Below are 23,207 nucleotides of genomic sequence, written 5' to 3'. Positions count from 1 at the left end.
CGTGGGCCTCAAACTCACAACCCCGAGATCAAGAGTTTCATGCTTTATTGACTGAGCCAGCCAGACACCCCAGGAAATCCATATGCCTTTTTTAAGTTTATTCATTTATTTTGCAGAGTCCGATGTGGGGCTTGAACCTATGAACTGTGAGATCATGACCTGAGACGATCAAGAGTCAGATGCTTAACCAACTGAGCCACCTAGGTGCCCCTAGGAGAGCCATATTCTTAACTTTCCTTTCAGTAGCACTGTATATTTGTTTTTATTTTTCATTTTTTTAAGGAAGCTCTACGTTCAATGTGGGGCCTGAATTCACTCCCCTGAGATCAAGACTCACGTGCTCCACCAACTGAGCCAGCCAGGTGCCCCAACACTGTACATATTTGATGGCTTTTTATTGCGATAAGTCTTCAGGTTTAATGTACAAACACATCAGAAAAATCTAATGATGGTTTGGCTGTTTTATTTATAATTTAAGAGATACTTAGGAATTTGCTGGGAGACAACAGATATATTATCATTATTTGAGATGAGAGCAGACATCATAAGTGATGCATTTATTTCATTTTAAAAAAGCATATATTCTGGGTGATTTTCTTCAGCATATACTTATTTTTTTTTTTAATATTTTTATTTATTTTTGAAGGAGAGAGAGACCGAGCATGAGCAGGGGAGGAGCAGAGAGAGAGGGAAACATAGAATTTGAAACAGGCTCCAGGCTCCAAGCCATCAGCCCAGAGCCGGACGCGGGGCTCGAACTCACGAACTGGGAGATCATGACCTGAGCCGAAGTCGGACGCCTAGCCGACTGAGCCACCCAGGCGCCCCAGCATATACTTATTTTTAACAAGATAATGTGTATATCTAATTTTTTTCATTTTAAGGAATTCATAGCCTAAAATTATCAAATTAACAGGTGAATATTCTTTTTACCTGAACTCTGCTTTTCGAGCAGAGTCAAGATTTAAAAATCCTTCCAGGATATATCCTGGCTTTGATACACAATTCTTTTTTGTTTTTGTTTTTTTTAATTTTTAGAAACGCTTATTTTTGAGAGACAGAGAGAGAGACAGAGTGCAAGCGGGGGAGGGGCAGAGAGAAAGGGAGACACAGAATCCAAAGCAGGCTTCAGGCCCTGAGCTGTCAGCACAGAGCCCGACGCGGGGCTCGAACCCATAAGCTGTGAGATCGTGACCTGAGCTGAAGTCGGATGCTGAACCGACTGAGCCACCCAGGTGCCCCAGAACAGAATTCTTATTTAATCACCCCTCTGCTTGTAAACTTCTCTTTCAGTTTACCCGACAAATATTTACTGAGTGCTTTCCTGTATGCCCGGAGCAGTGCTCAGTTAGGAAGATACAAAGATTGGGGACTCCTTGAGGGAGGAGCAGGGAGGGTGTCTCAGGCAGATGAAGTCGCACAGTGGGGACATAGGGTGCACTAAAGCATGGCCACTAGACACATTATCTCTATCTGATGGCGATAAATACAATGCCTCTCTAAACTGCCTTTTTCAAACACTTTGAAAATGAGAATGCAAAATCAGGTATGTGATTTAAAAAGTTTTTTTTGTCTACCACCACCACACCTGATACAAACACTTTGGTTTGGGGTTTAAGGCAGTTGTTAATAGAGGGGGATACTTAAGGATCGATTTCGTTTGCTCATGTCATAGATGTGCAAAGACTTACTTGGGCATGTGGATTTGGGAATCATCTATGAATGAGGCACTCAGGGGTAGCCAAGGGGAAGAAAAAAAACTTACAGAGTTTACTAGACTTACAGATTTTACTAGAATCTAGAGACTACAGAAAACACAAGATGGAAGAAAGGGCAAGAACTTCCAAATTTCCCATTCAGTGCTAATCCTTTTTTTTAGAGAGTAAGGATAGTCAGAACCTGTGGGCCCTTGGGTCCCCAGCAATTGGACCTTCCTTGTCACCTGCTCAGTCCCTCTGTATTTGCTGTCCTACCCCAACTCCTATCTTAGTCCCATAACCTCATTCATTGGACCCCCAAGTATAAAAGTTGCCACATCCGGGAACTACTACCATTCTGGCTTCTCATTCTCCTTCCCTCCAGCCATTCCCCTCCTCGCCCTTTTTGTCCTCTCCTTTTGTCCCTTTTCCTATTGTTTCCTGGCTTGCCGGCTTACCATCCCCACTTATGGCTGTTCTGTGCCTGCCTCCTTCCCCCAAAACTCAGTATCCTTCTTCTCTTTTGAACATGTCAAAGACGGGAAGAGTGCTTGCCTACACTTTACTCCTGCCAGTGGGGAGGAATTCTGTATATGCATATGCGTGCATACACGCACGCATATGTACGCGTGTGTGCCGGCAAAACAATTGTGTTTTTGTGCTTGTTTGTATTGTGAGAAAGGGGATAGCTACTATATTAATCCCAGACATAGTCATAGGTGTAAATCCTTTGCGGGACTGTAAGGATCCACACAGCTCTGTTAAGGAAATTGACATGTGAGAAGGTACTTCTAAAAGATGAAGAAGTTACGACTTTCCAACATAGTCAACCTTTGAGCAACATCTGGGATTTTCTGTTTTGATTTTAGCAAGGCTACATATCTGAGTATCTAGTAAAAAAAAAAATTAAAAGGGGCGCCTGGGTGGCTCAGTCGGTTAAGCGTCCGACTTCAGCTCAGGTCATGATCTCACGGTCCGTGAGTTCGAGCCCCGCGTCGGGCTCTGGGCTGATGATGGCCCAGAGCCTGGAGCCTGCTTCCGATTCTGTGTCTCCCTCTCTCTCTGACCCTCCCCCGTTCATGCTCTGCCTCTCTCTGTCTCAAAAATAAATAAACGTTAAAAAAATATTAAAAAAAAAAAATTAATGTATTTGATACTCAGTTTCCTGAAACAACTCAAGGAGGTGCGCACACACACACACACACGTACATGCGGCCATTCTGTGAACGGTTCCATTTTCTATAATAAGGCACCCTGAATGTTTTAAGATTTTTGCTCTGTTGTGCGGAAGTCCATTTTTTTTGTGTGCTCTAAAAGGTTTAACATTTTCTACTTGGTCGCCTTCCAAATACTCTTACTGATTGGTAGAACAGAACAGAACACACGATTTGGCTTAATCTATGGTCCGATCTGAGCAATGCAAATAATGTGGATATCCCAGATTAGTCCGAGGAGACACTGTCAGGATCGAAGAGAAGCTTACACGGTGCCTGCTCACACAAACTGTGGTTAATGCTATCAGTCTCTAGTTGTACCTACCACAGGATTAACCAAAACTTGCAAGGAAGAGGTAGGTCAGTTCTTAGGGAATATCAGGAAAATATGGAGAGAGAGGACAGATATGCGACATCATGGTCAATTCAGCGAGCGGGGTGGTGGCGTTTATTTACTTTTTGCTCCCTCCTCCTATTTAAACACCTTCTGCAGTGAAGATTTTGCAAATGGATTCTAGAGTGGGAGTCTTAGACCAGCCGATGGAACATTGGGCAAGTTAACATCTCTGGGCCTCAGTTCTTCATCTGTACAAAGAGGGTACTGAGCAAGGTGATGTGTAAGCATTCTAAAAGTTCTAAAATTCTTCTCTTTCTACATTGGGAACCAGGGAATTCCATGTCGCAAGATTTGGCCAAGAATGACACTTTTTGTGGCCTTGGCCAAGTCCCCACATTGTCCTTTGTTTATGACATCTCTGAAATATGCACTTCACAGGTACTTTTAAGTGATTCATTAATGTTCCTAAAATGCTTTGACAAGCGTTTGCGTATGTTGTCTTTCTATCTTGTGTGTTTTGCGCGGTGGGGTCCATAGTAGAAACCAAATGTTCCATGAATGAAATCACCGTTTCCTATGAAGTCAATGAGGGTTTTTGACATTTCCCAGCCTAAATATTAAAGTAGTGGGACACTGAGCCTGCATAAAATTATATTTAAAACCCACACTTAATCATTTGCTCCCTTTCACTCTGTAGGTGAAAACATTTTCAGTTCCAGGATGTAATGGTAATTACACTCGATAGTTGGCTACTGGAGTCGCTGTCAGGGTAGTAAAATCTGATTCATTTGGACTCTGCTAATTTGCAATTGGGGTGATTTTACCTGGCTGAAGTTTATTTCTAAACAATGTATGAAGAATGATGTTAACCAAATTAATAGCGTAAAGCGTATTTCATGGACTATATTTATGCTTAAAGGAATTCTTTTTAAAGCCTTTGGCATATTAGTTGCTTGCTCATGAGAGATCATTACAAAGGACTCCTAGCAATTTATTAAAGCAGAAAAACTGAACAGAAATAAATGGTCAGCATCAGATGTAAGCTTTTAGGGTTTGGGGTCTTTATAAGCACCGAGGGTGGTGTGGAGGGAGCAGTCTTATTTTCTTTTTTTTTCTATTTTACAAGAGCAGGTTCTAAACTTCAAGAGAAATCTAGGTTGGAAATTGACATAGATGATTTGTTGGTGCTGGTTGATTCCTGTGGGACCTGAGGTTAGACAAAGATTATGTTGCTTTTTTTGAATAAGTTGATTGTTCACAGAAAGCTAATAACTGCAGAACCTTTGCAATAAAGTCATCTTCACCTGTTTGGAGACTTGGAAAACTATACATTCACCCTATTTCCCCCTCATAAATGTTGAGTGCACTTTACAGACCGCTCGAAACGCTTCACTAACCATGTTTTTATATAGGTTTGGCGGGGGGCGGGGGGGTCTTTGTTCTCAGAAGTTCTATTTGCAGTTACTGTTTTGTAAGATTTTCAGAAGCTGGAAAGTGGTTGAGCTTCCTTTCTAAAACGTCCCCTCCTTGCTACCTACAGCTAGTTTGTGTAGCTGTTTTGTGTTTTATATTTGTAAATGTTTGAGAATGCTTCACCTTTTTGGAATGGAACATTCCAAACTTGCCTGATGGGTGTGTGTGTGTGTGTGTGTGTTTTATTTTATTCTTGGGGTTTCCAACAAGTTGCCGCTCCTGATTGTTGTACCTGGAAACTTTTTGTCCCATAACTCTTCAGAGTTATTACACAAAGCCTTCTAATGTAAAATATTGACTGTGGTTTATTTGCATTAGTGGTGCTGTTTGGTTTTAACCTTTTACATGTACTTTGCTCATTAGGGTATTGATAAATACTCCTTTCTCAGATTCCTCTGAAGATTTCTATGAGACAGTTTTGTGTGTGGGTACTAAAAAGAGAAATATAATTTAACTTTTTCAGTTGCTTGCCTGGGTTTTTGGGGGTGTTTGGGATAGATTGGATTCAAAATTATTTGTGAGTTAGTGATGGCTGACATCTCCTTACTATTTGATAGCGTTTGTGCATTACTGGTCAGGATTTCACAAGAACCTTTCTCTCCATATATGTATGTTTGCTTGTGGTGTGTGTATATACCGAATGTACATGTATGGTTGGCTTTCATAGGAAAATACTTTGGGCCTGAATATGGATGTGGATCTTAAAGGACGGTTAGTTGTGATTACCTTAGCTCATTGCACACTGTATTTCTGGTACATTAAATTCTGTATTTTGGAAGTTTTCAAAGTAGTTGCTTCCTCTGGTCACATTCATCTGTGCCTTTTTTTTTTTTTTTTTTTTTTTTTATTTTTGGGACAGAGAGACAGAGCATGAACGGGGGAGGGGCAGAGAGAGAGAGAGACACAGAATCGGAAACAGGCTCCAGGCTCCGAGCCATCAGCCCAGAGCCCGACGCGGGGCTCGAACTCACGGACCGCGAGATCGTGACCTGGCTGAAGTCGGACGCTTAACCGACTGCGCCACCCAGGCGCCCCTGTGCCTTTTTTGAATACAGATAAGAGAGCCTCTTAAGGGACCACATCTCAATCTTTTCAATTAAAACTAGGAATAATTTGGAAAGAGTATCTGAAAGCCAGCTACTTAAGTTAGAAGCAGAAGTTTATTGTTTGCATACAAACTTGAAAAGAAATATGAGCTCTTTGTCACTGCAGTGATTTTTTTGGTGGCTTCCACGACAAGGGCAGTCTGCTTTTCCTAAGCTTGCATTGGCGAAGGCAGATAATTCTGGTTATATAGGTAGATGTTGAGTGATGGCGACTTGCCTACATCAGAGGTGAAATTGTAAAATTCTTCAGCCTGTAAATAAAGAGTTCAGCATAATACCCGTCTGCCCTATGTTCACGTCTCAGAATCGTGTAGAAAATTTGTGAGTCGGGTTCTTGAAAGAGAAACTTAAAACAACCCCCCCCCCCGCCCCGCCCCCGTCACTTTCAGGGCACTTACGAGGATGCTATTTTCTGGCAGTGTTTTAAAACAATATAGATGAAACGTCTACTTGCCACTGCTTTCGCGAAATACCTCCAGTTGCCTCTGACAGCAGCTTGAATTTTTCAATCTCCTTGTCAGTCACTAACCCCTAGAGGTTACCGGACCCGCCGCTGAGCTTTGGAACGGTCCCTGCTGGACACCTGCTTGGCCGGCAGCATTGGTCTCTCCTCTAGGCAATTTGTGAGCTCTTTGGGGGTGGGGGGGAGGCGAGGGGGGGGGTGAGCGCGAGGGGACGTAGGGGAGAGAAGAAGGGGAGGGCAGCCTTGAATTAGATTGTTGATAGCGTCTCTCCGAGGACTGCTATTAAGAGCACACTACTCTGTGCTCTGCTGCAGAAGACAGAGTGGTATTCGTGTTACCACAGCATGTTGTCACTGTATGCGATTTTGCTCATCCCGGCTTGGAAATAAGAATAGGGAAAGGAGAGCAACTTGAATCAGAAGCCGCTAGAAGAGCGGGCAGAGTTCCGCAGCAGTTTATATTTGTTCTTACATTTTGCCTTCTTCTAACTGGAAAACAGAGAGACTGGCAGTTTTTAAACGGGCTTTTCCCATAATGGCATTCTTGTATTGTGTGGCCAGAGCTCGCACAGGAGGAAAGCAGGCTGCCGAATTTAGTCACTGATCTCTATTAGCTGTGGCCTAAGGCTATGCTGAGGTTTATATCCCATTTGTATTGTTGCAGCTCAAAAGAAGAATGTTCAGAGGATGACAAGTGTATTCTGAGTAGGTATGTTGTTTCATTTTCCTGTGAAACCCTTCTGTTTTTTTTTTCCTGCTACTATTGGTCAGAAATCAGGTTAATAGGCGCAGAATATAGTACAGGGCTGCAGTATCCCTGTTAAGGTAGAACAATGGTGTTGCAAGCTTAAAAAAAAAAAAAAGAGAGAGAGAGAGAGAGAGACAGAAAGAAAAAGAAAGAAAACCCCAGCCGCTTTTATTAAATAAAGCTGCATTGTGTGGTATGCACGGTGCAGTCTTAAAAGAAAAATATATATATATATATATATACTGCAGTCAACGCTTTCCTAACGAGGTGGCACTATTGTTGAGTTAGAACGATAGAATCATCATCTTGCTTTAGGGGACAGGAGGATTTAAAGGAGGTACCTTGCAGCCCTATTTTACAGATTGGAAGCGTCGGTTTCAGGGCACTGACAGGATCGTTGGCTTGTTCTCGGCGGCCGCCGCTGCCGAGTCGGGGCTGCGTGGAATGGAAGTCCTAGTTGGTACTCTGTCATGGAAACGCTGTTTACTGTTATTGTAGTACCGTAGTGACAACATGCCATTGAAATGGAAAACGGGCTCTCCTGCTATCTGGAAATTCCCAGTTCCTGTGCTTAAAACATCCAGGTCAACTCCACTTTCTCCAGCATACATGTAAGTGAGAGAAAAGAGGATATTAAAGTGGGCTTTCATTCGTGGATCAACCTTGTGGAAAAAAAAAAAAAAAAAGGGGGGGGGGTGGTGGTAAAAATCCCAAGCAGCGACATCCCAAAACCCACAAGATCAAAAACCTCAAGCTTGCTTATCATTAAATATATTGGCATGCCCACGTCTTACCTTCGGTTTGTTGTCCTAGGAGTTTGTTTATTTTCATTTAACGTGCTTAATGGTGATCGAATTACTGATGTAAAAAAGTCTAAAGGTATACCTAAGGAATTGCATAAGGATAAACTTTGATCTTTTACACTGGTTGGATTTTTTGCTGAATTTTTGTATATCTGAAATACTTAGATGACTTCTTTTGTGGTTGATGTTGGTGTGGTGTTAAATAAGGAAATGTGTTCTATAATTTTTTTTTTTTTTTGATGAATCTGAAACATTCGGAGTTAACGCATTGATCAGAAAATGGGTCTTTTAATCCGGACTTTTATTCTTGCGTTGTGTATGAATATTAATAAGTTTGGTGTTTATATCTTTCCCGGTTGTATAATTCAAGTTCAGAAGTGTAAGTTCAAATTTGTGCAAGTTACGGTTCTATGAATAGCTACATATCTACATGGAGTTGCAAAGTATGTTCTACAAATGCCTATTTTAGAAATTTATTTTAAGTAAATATATACTAAAACATATTGGGAAGTCTTGCTAGAATTTTTCAAAATCTTATTTTTTTTTAATTTGCAAACTGTTGCCTTAGAAACAAAATCCAGGAGATGTAATAAAATATCCTTTGGAAATACTGTCTGTGAAGCTTCTTTTTTTCCTTTCGGTGGAGGAAGGAATAAGGGCAAGGTAGACCCTTTTTTTGTTTGTTTGTTTGTTTTAATATTGGTACGAAAAGGGCTTATGAGTGCAAGGCTGTTTCAACTGTATTTCCTTGAAAATATCTTTCAGTAGGAAAGATGTGGAAAATTCTTCCTGCTTTAGGTTAATTGTGTGTTTACAAAGCCGGTGAGGTGCCATTCTGTTACTTAGGTTTTTTTTCTGCTAGGTTCAGATGCACAGTGGTGTCTTCTCTGGTTCTTTGAAAGGATTTCAGCTGCCGAGGAAGGGTGCCCATCTTCTCAGTCCAAACGCATCTTTCCCTAGAAAGCGCTGAAAAATGAGCACATTTCAGAGTGAAATCCCGTCATCGTGTTGTTTTCAGATAATTTTTTATGTCCTTCCTTAGAGATGCTTCAGGTGATTTTCTCCGTCTGTTAATTTTACTCTTCCTGTCAAGTTAAAACTTTATATTTGTAAGAAAAAAAAGGGGGGGGAAGGTTGGTTCTGCTTGTCTCTCAAAAGCTGAATGTGTCAAAAGCACAGATTAGTGGAGGTGCCGAGTTAATGGAGCTCCTTCAAATAATTTGAGAAAATGAGATGTGCCTGTTGACTTTATGAATCTTGGCTGGTGAGAAATGAGCAAAGATTTACCAAAAGCAACTTAATTGTGAAAACAAAACAAAGCATACACGCCCCAAAACTTAAAATCAGTAGGGTACAATAAATAATGGCTAATAATGAGTGTTATCTTCCTACTATGTTTTACTATACAGAAGATCCAAATTGCAGCTGGTTTTCCAATTTTTAGAGATGGTTAAAAAAATTTTTTATATCGTATTAATTCATACTAGCCACAGGCTCGGATACAGCCTAGTAAAACATCTTGAATGAATCCCTTTCTTCCTTTTAAGCAGTCACCTCTTTGACCTGATGATATGAATGAATTGATATAGATGGCAGAAGCTAGAAAATTCCACAGAGCTTTGCATGTTGATGTTGATTCTTGGTAGTGGCACAGAGGTAGAACGGACAAATATACTTGAAGGGCTGGCGTTAGGTTACACTGTTTTGACATTGTGACAGTCTGTGTTATTAAATTGGCCTTAACTTATTTTTCTTTATAAATAAATTAACACAGGCTTTAAAATATTATGTAAATGTACACAGGGAAAACGTTAAATATAGGAAAAGACTAGCGTGGGGAGGTTAAATTGGGCTTGGTAATACATTGCTTAGTTTTTGACTGTTTTAGGTTGGAGTTCATTGTCTTACTTGGCCAGAAATAAAAATATCATGGGTAACATGTTGTAACTATTCCACAACACTTCACACACAGGGATACTTAAGTTGAGCATCATTTTCGCTCGCAAAAATTATAAAGACTAAGTTAAAACACCAAGTCAAGAAACATTATATTTGCTCTCACAGTTGCTGAGCCGGCAGACACAGGTTAAATGGTTCTTGGTGTCTTTGAGTCTAAAGCCTTTGCCCTATGATGGAACAGTTTAATTCCGACTTTCTGGTCAATTGCGATATTTTAGAATTTGTCTACAAGCTCACGTATAAACATTTAAAATATTATCTTGGATATAGAGTTCTGGACAGTGACGAGAAACATCCTTTTATACGTTTGCTTGGGTAGTATTGGTTTGTAGTGTTTTCGCATTATTTACTGTGATTTGTCAGATACACGTGACGTGGTTTTCATGGAAGATGTGGGTAGTTTTTCCTAGACTGAAAATTCAAGAAAAATATTTTCGGTTGTAGTCAAAATGTGCTGTAGTAATTGAGCAAGCATGGAAAAACTGTCAAGGCTCCTTGTGGGCTCGTTCTCCACCTGGTATAGGTGCCCCTCAGCTAGAGCTCCTGTGTTGGTGCCGTAGGTAGGGCGGTGCTGGCACGCTGGTGAAAGGTACAAGAGACAACATTTCAGTTACTGCAAACACTGCGCAGAAAGGCAGTTCTTCCCTTGTGGATTTCAAACCCAAGTGGGTCTTCTTTCTCCGTCTTGAAAGCCTGACTGAGAGTTGCAAGCTCTCCATATTTTTCAGGTTGATTGATGATAAGGACAATGTTTATGACGACATTAAAGAAAATGGTTTCTTCCATAGCATAAAGCGCCCTCCGCGCTCTATTATCGTATGCTTCGGGAATAGTGGAGTCGTACCTTGAAGACAAAAGATTTAGGGGAAAAAAAATCCTTTGGCCTTCAGGTAGCTTGGTTACCAAATACTTCATCTTTAACTGGGTAGATCTGATCTTCCTTCAGCTTCCATTTTGCACCCTTGCAGGGTGGTGTGCCACCCACGTGGAATGGGATTCTCTGAAGGGACCGTCTTGATGGAAATCTGAGTGACGTGTTTGCGTTACCCTCTGTTCAACAGTAGGTTGAAGTTCAGCCTTAGCCTGAGGGAGGATCTCCTGGTCAGTGTAAACTGAATTAGTAAAGACTGCGCTCCTGACAGGTGTGCACCATATAAATTAACCTGTCCTTTTGCCTAAATTGATAAAGCTGAAAGGGCAGTCACATCTAAGTGGCTTTCTGGTATTTTGGTATTCATTGTTTTAAAACAGCAAATGGTTCCTTCAGGCTAATGTTCTAGGGTTAACGTATTGTTAGTTTCTAAGGGCACACTGAGATAGAACGGATTAGCATTAGCAATCCTTTCATGTTTTTTTTTCACAAGCAGTAAACTTTGGATAATAACCGTGTGGCAAAAAGAGGAAGACAATGGGTAGGAATTAACCAGTGCAATGTAACAGTGAATTCTAGCAAGGCAGACGCTGTGAGATGTTTTCCTTCGAATTTCACCTTTCTCAGTCTAAAAGGCAGTGAGCATAGAAGGAGTCTAGTAAATTAGACTTGTCCCCCTTTGGCTAATGCACTTGCATTCGGTTAGCTTCCTGTTTACAATTATTTTGTTTAATATGTAAAATGGAGTTTGTAGTAAATATCAATAGCACAGTATTTTACAGCAACTGCTTTCTATCATTTCATCATTAAAATTCAGTATCTGGATTTCCTGAGAAAAGATTGTGCATCCTAGATAAGTATCCCTTGTTTATGGGTGATTCAAAAAAGAGATCAAATAAAACTAGGCATTTTCTAAATTTGACATCTTTTCTGTTCCCTAAGATTGTCTCCCCCCCCAATTTAGGGAATAAAACAAAACCTTGTGGTTTTAGAAATCGTATTTTATTTAGCAAAATACTTCTTAAATTGATAATCTCAAATTAGAAAAGAATGTATTTAGCCACTTTCACCATTAGTGTCTACATAAACTTTTATTTCTGTCTGCTTAATTTGTTTTTACTAAATGCTCACTCTAACAAAATTACGTGGAGAAAAAAACGTAAACGTAAGCTCCTTTAAGACTTACTAATGGAGAACCATAGAGATAAATGTGACCTTAGAGGTCCTTTAGAGAACCTAAACCCCCTTTAAAGCAGGAATCCTTTCTGCGACACCTCTGAAAGATGGTGATACACATTCTCCTTAATCACTGTCTGTGACAGAGAGCTCACTACCTCACTCCTTGCATTGAGTCTTGTTTTCCAGACCTTTCACTCTGCTGGCTGTCCTCACCCAGATAGTTTTTTTGTGTTAATCGTTATACAAGATAATACGTCTGAAAGCAGTGCTCCCTGGGTGGTCCAACTAGAAGACACTTTGCCCCTTTTATATAGATGCTCTGCTTGTCTTAGAGCCTGGGATCATATCATTTTTTAATCATAGGATTCACACCGTTCCATAGTGAATTCAGCGTTTACAAACTTCCTTCCCAGATTTTTTAGTCTGAGGAAGCCTGGCATGTGCAAGTGAACGTAAAACTTTGTTTTAAAGCCAATTGTGTGTGTGTTTTGAAAGATCTCTTGAAGTCCTTTTTACATGACTGAAGAATACAGCACAAAGAAACTTGCAAGACAGAAAGCTAGTATTTCTGATGTTTTCAGAACTTTCCAAGAATTCTACCTGTCAAGAATTAATCTAGATTCATTTTTTTTTATATACTTTAATGTTCCTTCCAAGTACCCCTGGAAACACTCGCCACAGAGGGAAGAGGCAGAAATGCAAATCTCACATCCTCATGGGAAGTCTGGAGTTACTAAGAATTCTAAGGATTCCAGACATTCTGCTTGAAAGTTAGAATATTTAGAGGAGAACCTAAGTAGGGCCCAGTGAGGGGGAGGGGAAAGAAAGATGTAAGAGAGAGGCAAGAATTTGTGTTAATGACTTGAACTTGTGGTTTAAAGAGTCAAGAATTGCAAGCGCTGTGCATGACGGTATTTTAAATCGAAATGGCAACCACTGTGTATTGCTTTCTTTCCTCAAGACTGTCAGAAAGAGGCAGGGTCCGTGGAAGATTCTTGGGGAATTGGTATATAAAGAAGTTGCTGAGTAATCCATTTATGAAAGCGCTCAGTGCTTTCTCACTCACCTTGTATATTGACGTTATAATCTTCAGAATTACTCGCTTTGTGTTCTGTGCCAGGCACAGCCCTGCTGGGTATTAGGGCTCTAGTCCTTGCAGTCATTTAAAATGACTATTCTTGGGGCACCTGGGTGGCTCAGTCGGTTGAGCGCCTGACTTCGGCTCGGGTCACGATCTCACAGTTCATGAGTTCGAGCCCCGCATCGGACTCTGTGCTGGCAACTCAGAGCCTGGAGCCTGCCTCCGATTCTGTGTCTTCCTCTCTCTCTGCTCCCTCTCCACTCATACTGTCTGTCTCTTTCGCAATTTATTTTACTCGCATGAAAATTCTGAGCCAAGATAATCAGGTTAATTTTTTTTTAAGGTTTATTTATTTTTGAGACAGAGCGAGAGACAAAGTGCAAGCCGGGGAGAGGCAGACAGAAGGAGACACAGAATCCGAAGCAGGCTCCAGGCTCTGAACTGTCAGCACAGAGCCTGACGCGGGGCTCGAACTGATGAACCGTGAGATCATGACCTGAGCCGAAGTCGGACGCTTAACCGACTGAGCCACTCAGGCGCCCCTCAGGTTAATTTTTATTTACTGTATTTTCAGTATTGATAATGGATTTAATGGGAATGAAAACACTATAGATGAGAAAGGTGTCTGGGCCAAATGTGAAGGTAGGAATTGAAAATAGATACCAGATTTGATTTTACTTTTAAGATTTTTTTAAGAATTTATTTATAAAATTTTTTAAAGTTTATTTACTTTTGAAAGAGAGAGAGACAGAGCATGAGCAAGGAAGGGGCAGAGAGCGAGGGAGACACAGAATCTGAAGCAGGCTCCAGGCTCTGAGCTCTCGGCACAGGGCCCGACATGGGGCTCGAACTCACGAACTATGAGATCATGACCTGAGTTGGAGTCAGACACTTAACTGACTGAGCCACTCAGCTGCCCCTAAAGATCTTATTTTTAAGTAATGTTTACATCCTGCGTGAGGCTCAAACTTACTACCCCGAGATCAAGAATCACATGCTCCACTGTCTGAGCCAGCCAGGTGCCTTGAAAATACATAACAGATTTTATTTTATTTTTTTAACTTTTTTGAAGTTTATTAACTTTTGAGAGAGAAAGAGAGAAATGGAGAGGGAGCACACACAAGTGGGAAGGGGCAGAGAGAGAGGGAGACAGAAGAGCTGAAGCAAGCTTCACGAACCATGAGATCGTGACCTGAGCTGAAGTTGGATGCTAAACCGACTGAGCCACCCAGGCACCCCAATACCAGATTTTAAAGTGAATATTACATAGGATGGAAAATGATCCAATTTATATTTAAACTTGACAGTAACTTTTTAAAAAAAAAAAAAATTAATGTTTTATTTTATTTTTTGAGAGACAGAGAGAAACAGAGCACAAGCAGGGGAGGGGCAGAGAGACAGGGAGACACAGAATCCAAAGCAGGCTCTGAGCTGTCAGCACAGAGCCCGATGCGGGGCTTGAATCCATGAATGCGAGATCGTGACCTGAGCCGAAGTCAGACGCTCAACCAACTGAAGCACGCAGGCTCCCCGATGGTCACGTTTTTAAACAAGAGGAACGGAATGCCATCCTATAAGTTGGACAGGACGTAGGTGCTTTATATAGCACACAAGGGTACATATTTTACCTTTCAAGCAGCAAGAATTTGACCCTGGTCCGTAGGATGTAATCTTCGTGAAAAATAAAATTATACTGTGTTTTCTTTTTTTGTTTGTTTGTTTGTTTTTTGTTTTTTCAACATTTATTTATTTTTGAGACAGAGAGAGACAGAGCATGAACGGGGGAGGGTCAGAGAGAGGGAGACACAGAATCTGAAACAGGCTCCAGGCTCCGAGCTGTCAGCACAGAGCCCGACGCGGGGCTTGAACTCACGGACCGCGAGATCATGACCTGAGCTGAAGTCGGCCGTTTAACCGACTGAGCCACCCAGGCGCCCCTATACTCTGTTTTCAATGATAGTGAAATATTTTGTCTGGTGTGACATCCTATGACGAGGGCATATGTTGTTTTTGCCCCATGTTGCCACATTTATGGTATGGTAAGATAAGAGCATCTCCAGCCGTGTGGAGATAGGGAGATGATTCAGTAGAGAAAAGCAATTAACTTAGCCTTCCCTAAGAAAAATATAAATAAAAACACCTTTCAGAGCTCCGGGAACTTAAAACTTGAATCTAGCCTGTCGAACCAGTATTATAAATTTCATATGAAATGCATTTGTTTGCAACATTGAAAAACTGTCAAGCACTTTGCAGACTGCCTCCCAAACTCGCTCTCAGGGTAAATCTCCGTTTTACACCAAAGGGCACAGTGGTTCCGTGAGGTTAATTACCTTGCTCACTGTTTACACTTCAAGGAAGATGTACAGTGAGAATTCAAACTCAGGTCTGCTTGATTTCAAAGCTCTTAACTTCGCTAATGCCTTTTTTGTCTTTATAGACATTTGCTAGTTTCATGCCAGCTCTTAATTAGATGATATCTCCCTAGGATTAGAAGAACAAAGAAGTATGATAAATGAGGGAAGCTTTTTTGAAGGGAGCGGTGGTGTAAGGAGAAGTCAGCTTTACTGGGCCGTGCGGTCAAGTGGTGATGTTGTAGGAAAATATTGGGGTGGTTCTCTTTCCTCTCTGATAATATCAGGATTAATTTCACAGTTCCCTGTTTCTCTAGAAGCGCTATTCTACCTTTGTTGGCTACCCACCCTCTCCCACCATGGACAGCGCTCTGTCGTGCTCTTTGTAGTACTTTCCCAGGATTCTCCTGAGTCAGTATGTTTGGTCCTGTCTTGTGGACAGGATAGTCCCATTGCTTAATTGTGTGCAAGCACTCAAAAAACCCTCTGTATTCGTTTTCTTGCTGCCAGAATGAATTCCTGCAAACGAATGGCGTAAGACATACAAATTTATTATAGTTTTTTTATTTTTGAGCGCAGAAGTCTCATATGGGTCTCACTGGGCTCACGTGAAGGCATCCGCAGGGCTGTGATCGCATCTGAGGCTCTCGGGGAGAATCCATTAACTGCTCATTGGGGTCACTGGCAGAACTCCGTTCTCCTCAGTGGTAGGACCAACGAGGTTCCCGTCTGCTTGCTGGCTAGAAGCTGAGAGTTGAGGTCAGCTGCTAGAGGCGGCCTGCATTTCTTGCCTTGTGCTCCCTTCCAACGTCTTCAACACCGACAATGAAAAGAGTCCTTTTCACATGAATCTTTTCCTTTTTTTTTTTTTTTTATGTTTATTTATTTATTTGGTGAGAGAGAGAGACCGAGTGCAAGTGGGGGAGGGGCAGAGAGAGAGAGAGAGAGAGAGAGAGAGAGAGAGAGAATCCCAATCAGGCTCCGCTCTGTTAGCACAGAGCCCCATGCGGGGCTCAAACTCGCAAACCGGGAAATCGTGACCTGAGCCAAAGTCGGACACTTAAGGCACTGAGCCACCCGGGCGCCCCTTCTCATGAACTGTTTTCTGACCTGCTCTTCTGCCTTCCTCTTCCACTTCTGAGGGCTCGTGTGATTAGATTGGGCCCGCCTGGATAATACAGGAGGGGTTCTACAAATTTTACATTTTTATTACTAAGCCAAATTTATTAATCTCTGCGCCAGTGGTTTTGCTCGTGAAAATTATAATAATTCAAACATAACTAGGCAGGTCTCAAACTCTGCAACGGTGATTTCCTGGAAATCTTATTTACAAGTAGAATTCTCCAGGGACAGCACTATAATCTGGGGTTGTGTTGAAAGCCTCATTATTATGCTCCAAGTCCTATAAAATAAGCACAAATGTATTGTATGCATCAATTTTACAAGTATACACAAACACATAAAATGCAAGTGTGAGTTAAAACTAAGATGGCAATCATTTAAAAAGTTTATTGTTGATTTGACTTCTTAAAATGCAGACTATTTTTGAGATCATTTGCATGGTCCAAGTCTCCTTTTATTTATTTATTTATTTATTTATTTATTTATTTATTTATTTTTAAAGGTTTTTTTTTTTTTTAATGCTTATTTCTTTTTGAGAGAGAGAGACAGAGTGCGATCAGGGGAGGGCCAGAGAGAGAGGGAAACACAGAATCCGAAGCAGGCTTCAGGCTCTGAGCTGTCAGCACGGAGCCCGCCCGATGCGGGGCTTGAACCCACGAACCGTGAGATCATGACCTGAGCCGAAATTCAACGCTTAACCAACTGAGCCACACAGGCTCCCCTGAGGAAAACGTTTAAAAAGCCTCTGCAATCCTTTCCACTTTCTCCAACTATTTTCATTTTATTTGGAGAACTGTCCAGAATTAGATAAAGCATGAGGGCTATAAGAGAGTAATATTTAACAACTACAAGGTCTTCACATGTCTCCGGAAAGACATATAGACAGTATAAGTTGTAGAGAACCTTCAAAAAAAAAAAACCTTCAAAAGATATTACAAAGTTAGCTGGCACATGATTATGTAGCTGTTGCCATGCTGATGCCCTCAGTGCTTGTGCAGAGGAAAACACGGAAATTTGGATGTTACTTAGTTAACATCTGTAGAGTAAGATAGGAACAATAAAATAACAAATGAGGGTGGTCTATGCCACTCAGCTATTGAGCATAAACTGGGTTCTCCAGCAAGTTGGTATGGCCTGAGAAGTGACATTTCTAAACTTGGGAGGTGAGTGTGGGAATGTTCCAAGCTCAGAACCGGTTATTTAACTCTCTGGACATTGTCTGCCTTCTATTATGGAAGGTACAGGGGCTTGATTGAGTTTTTTATTTCAAAGGGTTGGAAAGCCACACCTGGGTGGCTCAGTCTGTTGAGCGTCCGACTCTTGATTTCAGCTCAGGTCATGATCCCACAGTCATGGGATCGAGCCCCATGTCAGGCTCCATGCTGAGCATAGAGCCTGCTTAAGATATTCTCTCTCTCTCTCTCTCTCTCTCTCTCTCTCTCTCTCTCTCTCTCCCTTTGTCCCTCTTCCCCCCCACCCCCCGCCTTTCTCTAAAATAAAAAATTTTTAAAAAATTAAGAGAGTTGGATCCTGTATTTTACAGCACTAACATTTCGAGCAGGAAACATCATGAGAATGATCCCACCGATCAGTGGGATAAGACCATGCTGTCTTGAAAAGAGCATACTTATAAGGGTGCCTGGCTGGCTCAGTTTGTAGAGCACACAACTCTTAATCTCTGGGTGGTGAGTTCAAGCGCTACTTTGGGCGTAGAGCTTACTTTTAAAAAAAAAAAAGAATATGGGGGCGCCTGGGTGGCTCAGTCGGTTGAGCATCCGACTTCAGCTCAGGTCACGATCTCGCGGTCCGTGAGTTCAAGCAAGCCCGCGTCGGGCTCTGGGCTGATGGCTCAGAGCCTGGAGCCTGCTTCCGATTCTGTGTCTCCCTCTCTGCCCCTCCCCCATTCGTGCTCTGTCTCTTTCTGTCTCAAAAATAAATAAACATTAAAATAAATAAATACATAAATACATAAATAAATAAATAAAAGAATATAATTATTATATTCAGGGGCAGTTCTTTGAATCCAAAAGCTGGAAGGAACCTTACAAATTATTTTTTGTCATACCTTTATACCTTGAAAGAGAATGCGATATTTATGTTGGATCACTTTTCCTTAATGCATGTTTGTATTTGATGATTTCAACCCATTCTTTTTTCTTAATGCTTATTTGTTTTTGAGAGAGAGAGAGAGAAAACACAAGTGGTGGAGGGGCAGAGAGAGAGGGGGACAGAGGATCTGAAGCAGGCTCTGTGCTGACAACAGAAAGCTTGATGTGGGGCTTGAACCCACAAACCTGAGCCACCCAGGTGCCCTGATGGTTCAACCCATTCTTAATTTATATTTCCCTTTTATTATTTTATCCCATTCTATCAACTATATTACAAATTAATGTTTAAGACTAGTTTACTACGGGGGAGCCTGGGTAGCTCAGTCGGTTAAGCGTCCGACTTTGGCTCAGGTCCTGATCTCATGGCTTGTGGGTTCGAGCCCCATGTCGGGCTCTGTGCTGACAGCTCGGGGCCTAGAGCCTGCTTCAGAGTCTGTGTCTCCCTCTGTCTCTGCCCCTCCCCTGCTTGTGCTTTGTCTCTCTCTTTCTCTCAAAAATAAATAAAAATAAATAAAAATTTTTTAAAAAGACTGGTTTACTATAGAAGCCTCAACTACATTTGTCTTTATAGATGGGATTACACTGGAGCTTTTGTCTGCAGTTAGCTCACTTAATTCCTTATTAACTCATTTAGTTTGATCTAGCTTTACTTCGGATGGACCCACAGAATAATTGAACCAGAATTTTGAAAAGCGTATGGATGTTCTAGGCTGTGAATAGGTTATCCAATCCATTAGCATCACCAAACTGAAGCAATTCTCATTCATTATGAGCATTTTCTTTCAAAGGTTTTGTGCATATAATCATTTCTGAATGATTCACAACTAAACAAAAGTTCGTGGAATTGGAACCAACATTTTGATCTTAAGTAGACCAGAGACCTGGATCATCAGAGTATTTTTCATAGATATATTGCTGCACTATATAGAAAGATGCAATAAGAGACTGCCTTTTTTTTTTTTTTCCAAGTGATTTGACGACCTGGGACAGTCTTTTAAAATAAAATAATAGAGGGGTGCCTGGGTGGCTCAGTCGATTAAGCGTCTGACTTCGGATCAGGTTGTGATCTCGCGGTCTGTGGATTCGAGCCTTGCATCAGGCTCTGTGCTGACAGCTCAGAGCTGAGAGCCTGCTTCAGATTCTGTCTTCCTCTCTCTCTGCCCCCCCCACTTGCCCACGTGCACGCGCTCTCAAAAAGAAATAAAACATTAAAAAAAGTTTAATTGAAATAAAATAATAGTAAGGAAAGTTTATGTTATTTATCTTGTTTATCTGGTCCTCACGTGCTATATATGAACTGATACACTTCTGTACTAGGGAGCGAAGTTTGCAATTAGTTTTGTTACTGTGGTTTGTTTGAATTATGCGGCATGGTATCTCTTTATAGATAATGGTGACAATTTATTATTATTTTTATATCTTTTAGCCATTTGGAAAGTAATTCTTTCTTTTACTATGATTTCTTTGCAAGCAAGTATCTGGCCTGCTCTCTGTTTACTTATCTCCTAGTGCAGTGTCTGGCATATAGAAGGTGTTCAGTAAATGTTGAGTAGATAAATGAATTTATGGAAAGTAGTTTTTAGGTTGGTCACCTTGTGCAGATCATTTCACTTAAGAGTGTGAATTTCTTCATCTGATATATGCACTAATCTAATACATCACAGTCTCGTTAGAGAGTAAGTTATGCCTATCTTTCCTATGAAAAAAACTAATCCAAATTAGTTTGGATTCTGATTCTGTTTCTTGCTTGCTGATAAATACCATGATGCTGACACAGACTGAAAGTTATTTTAGTAGAAGCAATTTACCAATGACCAGAATACTTTAGTCATGGTTCATCAAAGAGTAATTTGATAAAGAAAATAAGATTATGATCTGTTCCAAGACGGCAACTACTCCGAAAGTTAGGAGTTATTTGACTTATTTGCAAGTATCCTTTACCATAATGGGAAAAACTATTTTAGAGAAGTTTATGTTCTGAAGCTAGTATGTTTGCACTGAAATGATAATGTGTTTTGTGTGTGTGATTGGAAAAAAGGAATGACAGAGTAAGAGAAAATGAAGTCTGACTAGGGTTTAGGAGACGTGAATTTAAAATTAGTACTAAAAATCATCCACGTTTGCTTATGATCTTGTTTGATACTTGAAAGGACTTCAACTTAATTGCAGAGGTTTAGCAAATATTAGATTTAAATTAAGTAAAATTTTCCTTCTATTAAAAATATTCTAGGTATGTCTCCTGAGACAAGGGAAACACAAGCAAAAATAAACTGTTGGGATTACATCAAAATAAAAAGCTTCTGCAGTGTGAAGGAAACAACAAAACTAAAAGACAACGAAGTGAATGGGATAAGATATTTGCAAATGACATATCTGATAAAGGGTTAGAATTCAAAATATATAAACAACTTACACAAGTCAACAATGAAAAAACACAGTCCAATTAAAAAATGAGCAGAAGACATGAACAGACATTTCTCCAAAGAAGACATCCAGATGGCCAACAAACACATGAAAAGATGCTCAACATCACTCATCATCAGGCAAATGCAAATCAAAACCACAGTGAGATATCACCTCACACCTGTCAGAATGGCTAAACTTAGAAACGCAAGAAACAACAAGTGTTGGTGAGGATGTGGAGAAAAAGGAATCCTCGTGCACTATTGCTAGGAATGCAAACTAGTGCAGCCACTGTGGAGAAAAGTATGGAGGTTCTTCTAAAAATGAGCAATAGAACCACCTTATGATCCAGTAATCGCTTCAGTGGGTATCTACCCCAAAAAATGAAAACACCAAATCAAAGGGATATGTGCACCCCTATGTTTATTGCAGCATTATTTACAATAGCCAAATTATGGAAGCAGCCCGAGTGTCCATCAGTAGATGAATGGATAAACAAGATGTGGTATACACACACACACACACACACACACACACACACAGGAATATTACTCAACCATAAAAAAAGAATGAAATCTTGCCAGTTACAGCAACATCAATGGGTCTAGAGAGTAGAATGCTAAACAGTATAAATCCGAGAAAGACAAATGCCATATGATTTCACTCATGTGGAATTTAAGAAACAAAACAAATGAAGGGGGAAAAAAGAGAGAGAGAGAAACCAAGAAACAGACTCTTCACTGTAAAGAACAAACAGATGGTTACCAGAGGGGAGGTGGGGGTGGGGAGAGATGAAAGGGATTCAGAGTACACTTATCTTGATGAACACTGAATTGCTGTAATGTACAGCTGAAACTAATATAACCCTGTATGGTAACTATACCGGAATGAACATTTTAAAAAATAAACCAAAGAGTTTAAACTACATGGTTTCTACACATTACTTGGTTAACAATAGCAAAAGGGCATAGCCGTTACTGTGTCCGCAGACAACACGCTCTAAAACAAAACAGTTGATAGTTTGTGAATAGATTTGGGTTCTTCATGTATTTTCTATGTGTTGGATACATAGTTATTTTGAATTATTTTCTGGAATGTGCAATAGGTTAAGGAGGGCTGATCCAAGAAGCTTGGAACCCGAGCGTGGGATTTGGTTTTTGTTCAGGAAGCAGTGAGGCGTCATTGAAGACTTTTGAGCAAGGAAGTGACTTTCAGAGTTCTAAATACAGTCACCGTATGTGAAGTAGCTGTGCTGTAACAAATACGTAATTTACATGAATCACCAAATCCAAGTAAGAAGTAACAGATACCGGAAGTGTGGTGTACGGGCAGTGACCGTGGAGACAAGTGGTAGTTTGTTGACTAGACGCGGGAGATTGGGAAGCCGCGGGAGTCAAAGATGACTGAAATATTTTGATGATAACGATTGCCTTCTAGAATCCAAAATACCCCATCTGTGGCTCTCTTGAATGCATGACACTTAGATTGCTGAACTTTCTTCTGTCTGACCAGGCTTCCGGAAATGATCATCAGGACCTGTAGAGTATGGGGCTCCTGGCCGGCTCAGTCGGTGGACTGTGCGACCCTTGATCTCGGGGTTGTGAGCTCGAGCCCCACGTAGGGGGTTGAGGTTGCTTAAAACATAACACCTGTAATAAAATCAAATCTTTCAGAGGTGTGGAGTCAAAGTTGTTTCCATTGAGAGTACCTTTAAAGAACCCGGTTTTTTCCTTAAAGTGGGATCTGTGAAAAGATTAGGTTTGGGAGATTTAAAATGACTTATTGCTTCAAGAAGTACCTGGTGTAGATGGGGTGAGTGAGGGACGTAGCATTTAGAATAGCATTTTCCAACCACCTGGGCACATTTTTAACACCTTGACTCTGTGCCATCCTCACCTCCCTGGTGACTCTCCCCTGTCTCCTTGTCACCTGCATCTGAGAGTCGGAAATTAGAAGGTGGGATGTGAAACACTGCTTTAAAAGAGCGTAGGAAGGAAAGGAGAGGAAAGCTTGTCGGTTCTTGCTTAACATCCCTCTCTCCTGCCTCGAACACATCAAGGTAGTACCTCATTATTCCTTCACAGTTCATAGCTAGCTTCTACAAAACACGTACACACGGTCCGAAGATGCTCCAATGATCTTCTGTTTAAAATTCCCACTTAAGGGCACCTGGGTGGCTCAGTCGATCGGGTGTCCAACCCTTAATATTGGCCCAGGTCATGATCTCACAGTTAGTGGGATTGAGCCCCGAGTCAGGCTCTGCTCTGACAGCGTGGAGCCTGCTTGGGATTC

At 41.0% G+C, this 23,207-nt stretch overlaps 1 protein-coding gene across 10 annotated transcripts in view; it reads left to right on the top strand.

The window, feature by feature from the left end:
- Nucleotides 1-23,207, top strand: part of KLHL13 (kelch like family member 13) — a 201,832-nt gene that overhangs the window by 127,085 nt on the left and 51,540 nt on the right. The window contains exons 1-2 of one of the 10 annotated variants that reach the window (XM_058714292.1): nucleotides 6,984-6,999; nucleotides 7,537-7,649. The exons of 7 other annotated variants lie outside the window; for them this stretch is intronic. In XM_058714292.1, the coding sequence (XP_058570275.1) occupies nucleotides 7,552-7,649 (98 nt within the window). In that variant the 5' untranslated portion in view covers nucleotides 6,984-6,999; nucleotides 7,537-7,551. Of the gene's footprint in view, nucleotides 1-6,577; nucleotides 7,000-7,358; nucleotides 7,650-23,207 lie in introns of those variants that run through there. 2 more of the 10 variants (XM_058714293.1, XM_058714291.1) reach the window with 2 other exon arrangements.

Source organism: Neofelis nebulosa, chromosome X (assembly GCF_028018385.1).
Source record: "Neofelis nebulosa isolate mNeoNeb1 chromosome X, mNeoNeb1.pri, whole genome shotgun sequence".
Lineage (NCBI taxonomy): Eukaryota > Metazoa > Chordata > Mammalia > Carnivora > Felidae > Neofelis > Neofelis nebulosa.
The sequence above is the reverse complement of the archived record's forward strand: the minus strand, read 5'-3'. Positions and strand labels throughout refer to the sequence as shown.